The sequence below is a fragment of the Talpa occidentalis genome, unplaced genomic scaffold, assembly GCF_014898055.3.
Source record: "Talpa occidentalis isolate TD23 unplaced genomic scaffold, MPIMG_talOcc4v2.1 talOcc4.9, whole genome shotgun sequence".
Taxonomy (NCBI): domain Eukaryota; kingdom Metazoa; phylum Chordata; class Mammalia; order Eulipotyphla; family Talpidae; genus Talpa; species Talpa occidentalis.
The window spans coordinates 41312580-41324827 of record NW_023605305.1 but is presented as its reverse complement, the minus strand read 5'-3'; the positions used below and the strand labels follow the sequence as shown (position 1 = coordinate 41324827).

Sequence of the window (12248 nt, the reverse complement as noted above, 5' to 3'; positions counted from 1 at the left end):
TTACATGTCTTGCCACAATTAAAAATAAAATTTAAATGTCTCACAAATCACTTTTAATTTGCCTGAAATAAGAGCCTTTGGAGTGATTTAGTTCCTGAGGGTGAAAGCTGGCTAGGTGTTATCACAGTTAGTGGCTTTTTTTTTTTTTTGAAGTAACATTGATTTACAACACTGTGTATTATTTAGAGGTAAAGGATCACATCTTTCAGGTATATGTTACCACTTTTATTTAACAAGGAAAAAACACCTTTAGAAATCCCAATGTACTAGATTTTGTGAAGAAGCAAAAAATAAAATGAAAAAGAGATAGTTTTCTGTCTACTCAACTTGAGTAAATAAAACATGTATAATTTGAAAGCCAAGCATCTGGAGAATGGGAACTGTTTCTTTCAAAATGAAACATCTAAAAGGTATTTCTGATACTGAAGCATTTAGGATTATGATGACAAGCTACATGTATTTTCAAAATCATTAGCTACAGATGGCTGCATGTTTAAAAACATGTAACTTTTGTTTTCATAAATACAACTGGAATTTTGCTTATAAATAAAATGAATGGACACCCTAATTGGTATACACTCATCAGTAAACTAAATAACCAACTGAGAATTCAAAAGTTGAAAAGACCTCTCTAGAACTTAGCATGCAGAAGAACAAACTAAAATTTTACAAGCACAGATTTTAAAGGGACCAATAATACCATGAGTAATTTTGTAGGCTTTTTCATGAAAGTTTTTAGACAGATGATGTGCTGATTCTATCAGAAATAAAATATCAGCCACCAAAGAAATCACAGGGGATTGTGGCCATTCTGAAAACACAACCACTGAAGTAGATTTTAATGTATAATAAAACAAAGCATAAAAAATAATAACACATATGCTTTTCTTTTTTGGATTGAAGATTGTATATACAGTTTGAGGCAATTTTCTGTCACTAGTAGCACCACTAAAATTCAGAAGAGGCCTTTACACTTCTGTTTGAGACACTGAGCATATTACTATACAAAGCATATGGTGCCAATCCAAAGATAATTCATTATGTGATCTACAAAAAATACTAATTTACAGGACATAGCATGTTGTGTAATCCAGAAACAGGACACAAATTAAATGAAAATCATCCTGTGGGCATGATATACTAACATACATTTGAAGAGTATAAGCCTATATCTAAAACATATACAATGTTATAAACCAACATTATAAATAATCAAAAAATAAATGAAAAGCATAATCTAGTCAGTGTTTTCCTCTGATACTTGTCTTTTTAAACCATTTTTGGAGTTAATATGAAAGTCTACATTTCATTTGACTCTGTAAATTTGAAACAGAGAAATGGCCCTTCTGATTCCTCCTATACTTTTATAGGAAGTTTCGAGATAAAGTAAAATATATGTGGAAAAATATCCATAATATATAAATTTCTATGTAAATTTTAATTGTTTATCACTTTGCTATAATCTCCTAAAATAACTAGGGAATTAAATCAACTTTAAAAAAAGTTTAGTTTGTTATTTAAAAAAATGTTTCCATGAAGCTGGCCACTAAAACCTAAAAGTACAACTTAAAAGAGTTATATAAATAAGGGGAAAAACAACAAAATGTTGTATAATATAGTGAAAAAATGGCAAAAAAAGAACTGAGAAAAGTTAAAGATTACTGAAAGATGAAAAAATACTGCAAGAGAAAACTGCAGTGGCAAATTAACACCTGTATTATTACTAGTTCATGCACAGAAATAACTCTCATGTTCCAATAATTACTAATTAAAAAATCTTCATGGAAAGTACATGCCATGTGCTAATTTAAGCACTATGCTTTAAAAATATTAAGATCAGGTAATTCTAATAAATACTTGACAGGCAAATTTCATTATTTATCATTTAATAAGTTAAGAAAAATGAAGCACAGAGGCTAGAAAAACATACAAAGCCACAAATCTAAAAAGAAGGATTGGTTGGGGGAATGCAGGTCTGTCTAATTTCAAGGCCCATGTTCTTGACCACTAAGTTTTTCTTGCTTCACGAATCCAAGTCAGTATGTTCTTTTAGTACAATGCCTAACAGAAAATATGACTTTCACCTATCACATTTTTCACTTAATACAAGGGTAAAACTGAACTCAGAAAGAGTGCAGAGTTAAGGGTAAGAAGACCTTGGTTCTACTTCTGGCTGTTATGCATTTGCCAAGTCATGTAAAATTTTTAGCTTGCTATTTTCTCATCTGTAACATAAAGACAATGTATCTGATCTCCTACTTCACAGGATTGATGGCAGAATCAAATATATATGAAATTATTTTTAAATGTTTTAAGAATTTTAAAAATTTAAAGCAGTCTTGTTAGCATAGACTGCTTAAATATGCTATGCTTTCCTTATTTCAAAAGACCTATTTTAGGGCCTCCCCGGTGGTGCGGCCTCTGCAGCTCGGGTTCAATTCCTGGCTGGCCAGGGAGATTCCCACATGGCAAGCAGACCTCTCCTACCTCGCCTGCTGCTCCCCTCAGCAGTGTACTTCGTTCAGTCTGCCTCTTCTGCTCCCGGCTCTGTCTCTGGTGAATCCTCTCACCCTACCGCCTCTAGCCTATATCCCAGCTCTTGCATATTAAAAAAAAAAAAATTAAATTTTTAAAAAAGACCTATTTTAGGGTAATATAAGACACAGATGTACAGTCTAGGAAATAGCTGTCAAAAATATAGCATTTAAAAAAAAATTTTACTTTTTACACATTTTTCCTAGAACCACCTATAATTTTAATCTGTTAGTACATTATATAACATGTCACAGAGGTTTTTTTGGTTACTCCCTTCTTGATTAAAAGTGGCTAACACTCCTTTGATGGTTTGGAAGTACAATGGTATCTTTTTTAAGATATGAGCTTATTTCCTTCTTGGCAGACATTTCTTTACTTCAGATAGTTTTTTTATCATATAATCTCAGCCTTGTACTAATATGAATTTTCTGACTTCATATTTTTTCATTATGATTTCCTAGGTCTATACATGTTCATATATAAATAATATTACTCATGTTTATAGAGCATATTCAACTTCTGACATTATGCTAGGAGCTGGAAATAAATGGGAAAGATTACTTAAGACTTAGGACTGCTTCTGTGGCCAGGAAAGTGAAAGTACCTAACAAATAACTGCACTTCTTTTCAGAACAAACTTGCATTTCATTTAAAGTACGTAAGAAAATACGCAAATGACAGGTGTTTGTATATTTCATTCTGTTCTTGTGCAAGCATGCTTAAAATAAAAATGAAAATGCTTACTTACTCGTACACCTTTAGGACCTGGATTACCTTCTATTCCAGCTAAACCCTAGTGTGAACAAAAGACATTATCATCATTCTGCAGTACCTTTTAAAGAGATAAAGTTGTTGATAATCAGTTAACAAAAAGGGCATGTAAAAAAGAATATTTTCAAAAGTATAAAATTCAGAGCTCTGTTTACTTACTGAAGCTTATAAACATGTTCAAGAAACATTAGAATCTCAGAACCAAGAGACATTGTACATAATCTATACACAAATATAGTTTAGATATCTAAATAAAGTAGATGACACATTGAGATATAAAAAATTTTTTCCATTAGGTTCTTTATACAAAACTGATTTCTAAGATACTTCTAATAAATTTATCTAACTTCTAATAAACTTATCTACAATGTATTTTTTAAAGAAATACATTTTTAACTTTATATTAATGTCCATGTTTGAGTATATTTTATATTTCTCAGATAACCAAGATAACTTGGTAGTAAAACTTTAATGTAATAACCCACATATTTATAAAGACCTTAAAACAGAGTTTTGTAACAATAAATTAACTTTTCAATTCTGTAACCTAGAAGAGAAAATTTGTTCTATTATTAGCCTGCATGGAATAGTTTGGAAAGTTTGGAATTAGAGGGAACTAAACACCAAATGATTACAATGAATTTTTAAAATACAGGCCTGAATTCAGGTTAATAGATATAAAATAATATATAATATATAATAATATATATATTAAGGAAATGCCAAATGAATGTGTTGTGCTGCCTTTACTTCACCTCAAATAGTGACAGCAATATTGTTTTATAGATTCCTTATTACATAAAATATATTATATTAACTTGAATGTGTGTGTGTGTGTGTGTGTGTGTGTAATGGTACTGCCCTTTATATAATATATATATTATATATTGGTATAAATAAAATGGCACTGCCACTTATTTCCCAAGTCATATTTTACAACTGTGTTATTTTAAAATGATGCTGATTATAGAGAGCCTTAACACTTACCATTACTTGGTTTTAGTCAGTGCACAGTTTTATAAAAGCAGCAGTAGGCTGTTTTTAGATCTTCTTAGACCACTGTAACTTTGATAGTTCTACTATACATCCTATGAAACATGTTTAGAGATTCCACCCCCATTTTAAACAAAACATTCCACAATAAAATCTTTGAAGGCTTATTATAATTGATTATGAAATTACTTTGCTATAAGTGATTCATTATTTAATAATAAAATAATTATAATTTGAACATTAACTCTCAAAGTTAGAACATGTGATGCATTAATGAAAACATAAAAGGAAAGGTGTAAATATAGTTACCTCACCTGCCTGCCAGGATAGCCACGTGAACCAATATTACCAGCAAACCCTGGAATTCCCTGAAATGAAAAATAAAACACCACAATAAAGTCAAGAAAAGAAAAAGAAAAAGCCCAAGAAAAGAAAAAATTGACACAGTTATAATACCTACATTTGAAAAAAATGTTTTCCCCATAAAAATATAAAGAGTACTGCATGTTGTTTATCTACCTGAAATTATCTATTAGAAGCAAAAATGAACTGCAACTTTTAATAAAAATAAAGCTGTTAGATCGGGGCCTTAGAAAAAGACATTAATTATTAGTAATAACAAAAGAACCAAGGATGGCACATAAAGAGTTAGTACATTTCTTAATAACCAGTATTTTTTTAAATTTCTTATTGCAATCATCCTGCAACTCTCCTTAACTATCTGATCATGGGCCCCAGAACACTAAAAGGGAGGGGTGGTCAATTGCAAAACCAAGCTTTTCTTTTCTAAGGTAAACTTACAGACTACTGGAGGACGATGGATACCATGGAGGGAAGAGTTGTGGTAACACATCTGAAGAGGCATCTAGTTATACTTTTGAATCTTATACAGTGTTGTTAGCCAATGCTAGTTCAATTTAAAAAATACAAAAAATAAAATGAACTTAGGAAAAAAACAAATTTATGATAAGGTAAACTTACAGCAAGTCTGATTAAGGCAGATATTAAGATGTAAATACCTTTATCATGACACAGGTCTCTCCAAAAATTCACAAAAAACTGAATGATAAACTCTTTGAATTGACAAGTTTTTATTCTTAATTGGAAGACTGACCTGTGGACTCAAGGAAACTTGGAGCAGGACTGGGTGAGAATGTGACAAGAAATACCTCCACTAAAAAAACCATTCCATTAATACTTTATTCATTCATCAACTGTTAAATAATTATTGAACCAAGGAAATGCCAAATGAATGTGTTGTGCTGCCTTTTCTTCACCTCAAATAGTGACAGCAATGTTTTATAGATTCCTTATTACATAAAATTCATTAAAAGATATAATAAAAGACAAGAGCGCTTTTCCCCTCCATTCTGAAGCAGACAGAAGAGTGCAACCTCCAGTTTATGTATATAAACACTTTCAAAATCCTAAATATTTGGAAAATCAAGATAAAGAATAGACCAAAAAAGGCAAATGGGGATGTTCTGAGTACTTTTTTATGTGCCAGCCATGATGCGAGCACTTTACATCTACTTTATTGCTGTAAAGCAAACACCACTGTCTCCATTTCTACGCATGAAAAAAAGTAAGATACAGCAAAGCTATGAGACTTACCCAAGGTGTCACAATGAGTAAACAGTATAGCTTAGATGTGAACTCAGGCAATCTTACAAAAGTTATATGTGTGTTTACACAAACACACATTTACACACACATCTGTATACATCTATCTGTCAGACAATGGACAATTTCATAGTGGCTTCTGAGGATTGCCAAATTCTTGTCTACATGTGGAGAGTTATATCCTATGAATTACAGAAATCATATTTACATATTAAATATTACCTTACCTTATTAATATTACATATAACATCAACTAAGCACCTATCATGTGCTAGGTACTATTTCAAGTATTTTTTTTTGAAGATTTCTTTATTTATGCATATAAGAACTGGGGTACAGGCCAGAGGTGTGGGGGTTGAGAGGATTCACCAGAGACAGAGCGAGGAACAGAACAGGCAGATTGACTGAAACACACTGCTGAGGGGAGCAGTGGGCAAGTTAGTACAAGTCCGCTGAGCCATGTGGGTAGCTTCCTGGCCGGGGATCAAAATCATGCTGCAGTGGCTGCAGACAGCTTCATAGGTTGTGTCTTAAGCCCTTGCGCCACCAGGGAGGCCCTATTTTAAGTATTTTCTATGTATTTTCTTATTTAATCTGTTTAAGCTCTATGAGATGGGTGTCATTATCCTTACATACAAAGGTAAAATGAGTCAAAGTGATCAAATTACCTTGGAAATTTCTAAGTTAGTAAGTGGGAAGCCAGGATTTAACTAACTCCAGAGACCACCATTCCAGGTTTCTTCCTAGTGTAGGTCTGAAGTACAAATAACTTCCCAGAGTATTCCAGGGAAATCCCTCTAATCATGAGATTTGCTCAAGTCCATTTACAGCCATCCTTTCATGACCTAACCAATTCTAAAATATACAGGCCCACATCCAATCACCAGCCCTTGTATTTGGATATGCAAATAGAAAGGAATGAAACCAGCTAAAGGGGTTATCAATCTACTCTAAAATATAGATGAAATCTGATTTTAATTAGATTTTTATAGAAGGTTTTAAGACAACCTGGAGAACTCTAGCACATTCGAGCACCATAGAGCATACACAACAGAACAACACTGAGCAGCTAAGTTCTGCTCTATGGGAAGGACAGTGAGTAAGCATTTGGTGTAGTCTTTATATGGCATAAACATATTCTAAGCCAACAATACTTCAAAAGCATTGCTACAGCCACAGAAATGCAAAAGAAACTCAAAACAAACATCATGACTCAATTCACTCTGCACTTAAAAATGGTTTCAAAAAACTGTTGGTTCAGGGCATCCCTGGTGGCATGAAAGGGCATTCCTGGTTAGGTTAAGCACAGTGCTGTGAAGCTATCTGCAGCCTCTACAGCACTAGTTTGATCCCCAGGGAGCTACCCACATGGTGCAGCAGACCTCTCCTGACTCACCCCTGCTCCCCTCAGCAGTGTATTTCAGCTGTCTGCCTGTTCTGCTCCCCACTCTGTGTCTGATGAACCTTCTCACCCCTTTGCACCTCTGGCCTGTACTCCAGTTTTTGTATGCATCAATAAATAAATCTTTAAAAAAAATGTTGGTTCACTTAAATCTATAGTTTGTATACAGTCATCTAGACACAAAGTTATATTTCTAGGCACTGGGGAAATTCAGAACAGGAATTTCCTGTACCCATTAAGTTCTCACTTAGGCATGAAAGCACACTCCCTGAATCAGTAGGTGTCACTGAGAATCCCAGCACGGCTAATGTGGGTCCCTCTCCATATCTCAGCACTCTCTAGTAAATAGAAAAAGATGATGTAGGTCACAGGTTATTGTGTGGAGAAAACAATGTGTTTGAAAGTGGGGGTAACTGCAATAATTCTTAGTGTTGCTGAGCATTAAATTTGTTAACACATACAAATATTCAAGAAATAATTATACTACTAAAAGCTGTAGTTAATAGGAGTAGCAGTTGGTCTCAGTAAATGATGGTTATTGTTAGAGTTGGCAAAGATGATATAACTCCTTTTCCAAATGCTTGCTCAGTAACTTATAGGTGTTTACACATTTGGCATACGTGACTGTCTTCTAGAAAATTAGTTACACTCCTTTTAATGCCCAGAGCTTTTCCACTCAAAGTGCGAAATGATTTTAGTTGTTCCTCAAGGTTACCTTTAATTGTTCTCTTTATGAAAACAAGTAGACTAGAAAGCAAGAATTGATGCTAAGATACATTTTCTGACCTTTGAAACTGATTTTAGCCCTTAGGAAAGGTGTACCACCCTCAGAACAGTAACACACCGCCACAGAACCAGCTTAGAGAGCAGGCCAGTATTAGCACCGCTTATGCTTCACTAATTTGACAAGTACCACATCTTCTACATTGGTGGCCACACATTTCTCAAAATTATGTTTCCTCCACAGAGTCTAATCCCTCCCACACTTCTGACTTTTCTCATAAATGCTTAAATGTTTTTCAGCATGGTTGATCTTTAGGAAACCAAGATTACAGCTGTTACAGAAACGTACATCACTCTGCTTACCAGGACCAACAATTAGCAATCTTGAAAAACAGTGACTCGAGGACTGAACAGTGTACTAGTCCACTTAACATGAATCAGGAGAATAAAAGAGAACACTGGTTTTATTTCCATTATATCTTTCCTTTAGGAACCATCCATGTCTTCTAGGAGCCCCCATTAGGGTTTCCTGAGGCTTTCACTGAATCTCCAATAATGGAATCCAGCACTCTAGTTTCTAAGCTTCTACTCTTTCCATTGCTTTACTGGCTTACTACAAATTATATGAACAACAAAAGATATGGCTTTATTTTTCCCTCTGGTATATTTTCTGGTGAGAGAGAAAGAATGAATAACAATCAAAATCCACCAAATTCCCAAACTATTTTGCCTTACAAATACATACATATGTTTATAGTGAACACTGCCAGGGGTGTGTATTATATATAAACAAGAAAGTGCATGGTTATGACTTTTTTAGGGGAAAGGATTATATAATTTATGAGATTCTCAAAGGCCTTCTGAACTGCAATAGTTTAAGAACTGCTATTCTGGAACATGGAATGCAAATAGTGAAAATCAATCTGGAATCTGAAAAAAATGAAACTATAACAAATAATCAATTAAAAGCTTATCCTGTAAACAGAGTAAAAGTCATTAAGAAAAATTAAAATAGTATGTGAGGGGAAATAATCTCTCAATGATTTTCCGAAATATGTGACTTCTGCATTGGAGAAGACGCAAGTCTTACAATTATAAAGGAAGCATTTACCTGTTCACCCCGAAGTCCTGGGAGCCCCGGATGTCCTTTGAGACCCTGCAGGGATAAAGTGAAGAAAGGTATGAGAAGCCCACAAAAGCCAAATAACTAAATATAAGTTCTAAGCTACTTTTACTCCTACTTTTGATTTCCTCATCAATAAAATTTCTTTCTAATTTATTTTATAAAATTTCTTGCTCTTAAGAATTTAATTTTTGCTAATTCTTATTACTAATTTCTACTGAATTTTGATTGTCATTTGATTTATTATTATTAGCTAAAATGGTAGCACAGTACTGGAAAAATAAAAAACATCATTTACTTGGAATCTAGCAATGGATTTGCTAAGCTTTTTGCAAAGTTGGTTGTAGTTCAATAATGCTGAAACAAAATGCCCTCTGACATAATCTGCTTGTAATTATTGAAATACTGGATCATATATGATAATATACATAGAGAACCCCAAAAACTCCACAGAAAAACTAATTCAACTCATCAATCAGTTCAGTAAAGTGGTAGGATACAAAATCAACATGCAAAAGTCAGTAGCCTTCCTATACACAAACAATAAATCTGAAGAAGAAGAAATCAAAAAAACCATCCCTTTTAATATTGAAACAAAAAATATCAAATATTTGGGAATAAATCTAACAAAAGAGGTAAAGGACCTATACAAAGAAAACTATAAAACACTGTTAAAAGAAATAGAAGAAGACACAAAGAAATGGAAAGACATACCCTGCTCATGGATTGGAAGAATAAACATTATTAAAATGGCCATCCTACCAAAAGCAATCTACAGATTCAATGCTATTCCAATCAAAATTTCAATGTCATTCTTCAAAGAAATAGAACAATTATTGATGAAATTCATATGGAATCACCAAAAACCCCGAATAGCCAAAGCTCTCCTGAAAAAAAGAGAAGGGAATGGAGGCATCACACTCCCAGACTTCAAACTCTACTACAAAGCCATAATCATCAAAACTGCATGGTATTGGAACAAGAACAGACATACAGACCAATGGAATCGAATAGAAAATCCAGAAATAAACCCACAGATTTATGGTCAACTAATCTTTGACAAAGGAGCAAAGACTATGCATTGGAGCAAAGAAAAGTTTGTTCAATAAATGGTGCTGGGAAAACTGGGTCGCTACATGCAAAAGAATGAAGCTTGACCACTACCTCACACCATACACAAAAATCAACTCAAAATGAATTAAAGAACTAGACATAAGATCTGAAACCATAAAATATATAGAAGGAAATATAGGCGAAACACTACGTGATTTGCACATCAAAGACATCTTTACAGACACATCACCCAAAGCAGTGATAGTGAAGGCAAAGATAAACAGCTGGGACTACATCAAATTAAAGAGCTTCTGCACAGCAAAAGAGACAATAACAAAAACAAAGAGAAACCCCACCAACTGGGAGAACATTTTTGCACACAACACTAATGATAAAGGACTGATCACAAAAATCTGCAAAGAGCTGATGAAACTCAGCAACAACAAAGAAAATAACCCAGTCAAAAAATGGGCAGAAGAGCTAAAAAGAAACTTCTCTGAAGAGGAAATGCAAATGGCCAACAGACATATGAAAAAATGTTCAACATCACTTGTCATCAGGGAAATGCAAATCAAAACTACCATGAGATACCATCTTACACCAGTGAGAATGGCACATATTAAAAAAACTAGCAACAACAAATGTTGGCGAGGGTGTGGAGAAAAAGGAACTCTTCTGCACTGCTGGTGGGAGTGCAAACTGGTCCAACCACTATGGAGAGCTGTGTGGAGATTTCTGGACCTACTAAACATAGAGCTTCCATATGATCCAGCAATTCCACTCCTAGGTATTTACCCAAAGGACACAGAAACATCCATTCCAAAGAACACCTGCACCCCTATGTTTATAGCAGCACTATTTACAATAGCTAAGCTTTGGAAACAGCCCAAATGCCCAAAAATAGATGACTGGATCAAGAAGATGTGGTACATATATACCATGGAATATTACTCAGCATTCAAAAAAGATAAACACATGCAATTTGCAGCAACATGGATGGCGCTGGAAGGGATCATGCTCAGCGAAATAAGCCAAAAAGAAAAAGAAAAATGCCGGATGGTCTCACTCATAGCAGGAATCTAGAAAACTTAAATAAGGGACCAGGAAAATGAATAACTATAAGAAAGTGAAAATCAAAATCAACAAAAAACTATGAACCAGAGACACTTTTTGGGGGGTGAGGGACGGGAGGGGAGGGATTGGGGTCAGATTGGGGTCAGAATTGGGCTGCAATTGTATGGGGAATATAAAAATAAAATTTATTATTTAAAAAAAATAAAATAAAAATAATATATTACTATGGAAAAAAAAAGAAATACTGGATCATATCCAGGCAATACCTCTAATTCAAGTTATTGTCTTAGTATTCCATGAATGTAATAAGACAAATGAAAGAGGCTGCTTATGGCTACATCAAAAGGGATTTTAGAAAGCTGGCTAAGAAATTACTAGCCAAAAAATTTTTTCCAAGTAACAAAATCAAAATTAAATCTTAATCTCTATCATTACATCCAAAGACACCCTTTTCTTCTAAAATGACCTATCAAATTAATATACTATAAACTAAAGATGAATTTTTTAAGGTGTCAGAAGATAAAATAATGGGTGAAACAGAGTCACTAGGATTAATCACTGAGGGTCAATCAACTTGGGTTAATGATTTGGAAAAGAAAATGATGTTTGGTTAGAAAATGAGGAAATTAAAAGAAGTACTTCTTTGAAAAATAAGGAAATGATGTAACTTTTGAGACACTAACGTTAAAACAGTGAAATACACTGCCTAAATACAGAGGTCTCTTGGAAACAGAAAAGACCAGAAAAAGAAAGCAAATTGGGAGGCAAAGATTTTTGCTTAATTTGCATGTTATGTGTAAGCTTATTACTAACAAGGAAATTACACAAGGGAAAAAAAAGATGGAAGAAAAGTACTGTCTTCTGGGACTTGGTTCTTTTGTGATTAAACTATTAGAGATCAGAGAAGTGGCCTTGAGAAAGAAGAAAAAGGGAGAAAAACAAAGGAAATGC

At 33.8% G+C, this 12248-nt stretch overlaps 1 protein-coding gene across 1 annotated transcript in view; it reads right to left on the bottom strand.

Annotated features, from left to right (window-relative positions):
• The window catches only part of COL24A1 (collagen type XXIV alpha 1 chain), a 260287-nt gene that overhangs the window by 195844 nt on the left and 52195 nt on the right, over positions 1–12248 (bottom strand). Inside the window, exons 8-10 of the mRNA XM_037499346.1 lie at positions 9159–9203; positions 4614–4667; positions 3284–3328 (exon numbers count right to left, since the gene is read on the bottom strand). Coding sequence (XP_037355243.1) covers positions 3284–3328; positions 4614–4667; positions 9159–9203 — 144 coding nt within the window. The remainder of the gene's footprint in view (positions 1–3283; positions 3329–4613; positions 4668–9158; positions 9204–12248) is intronic.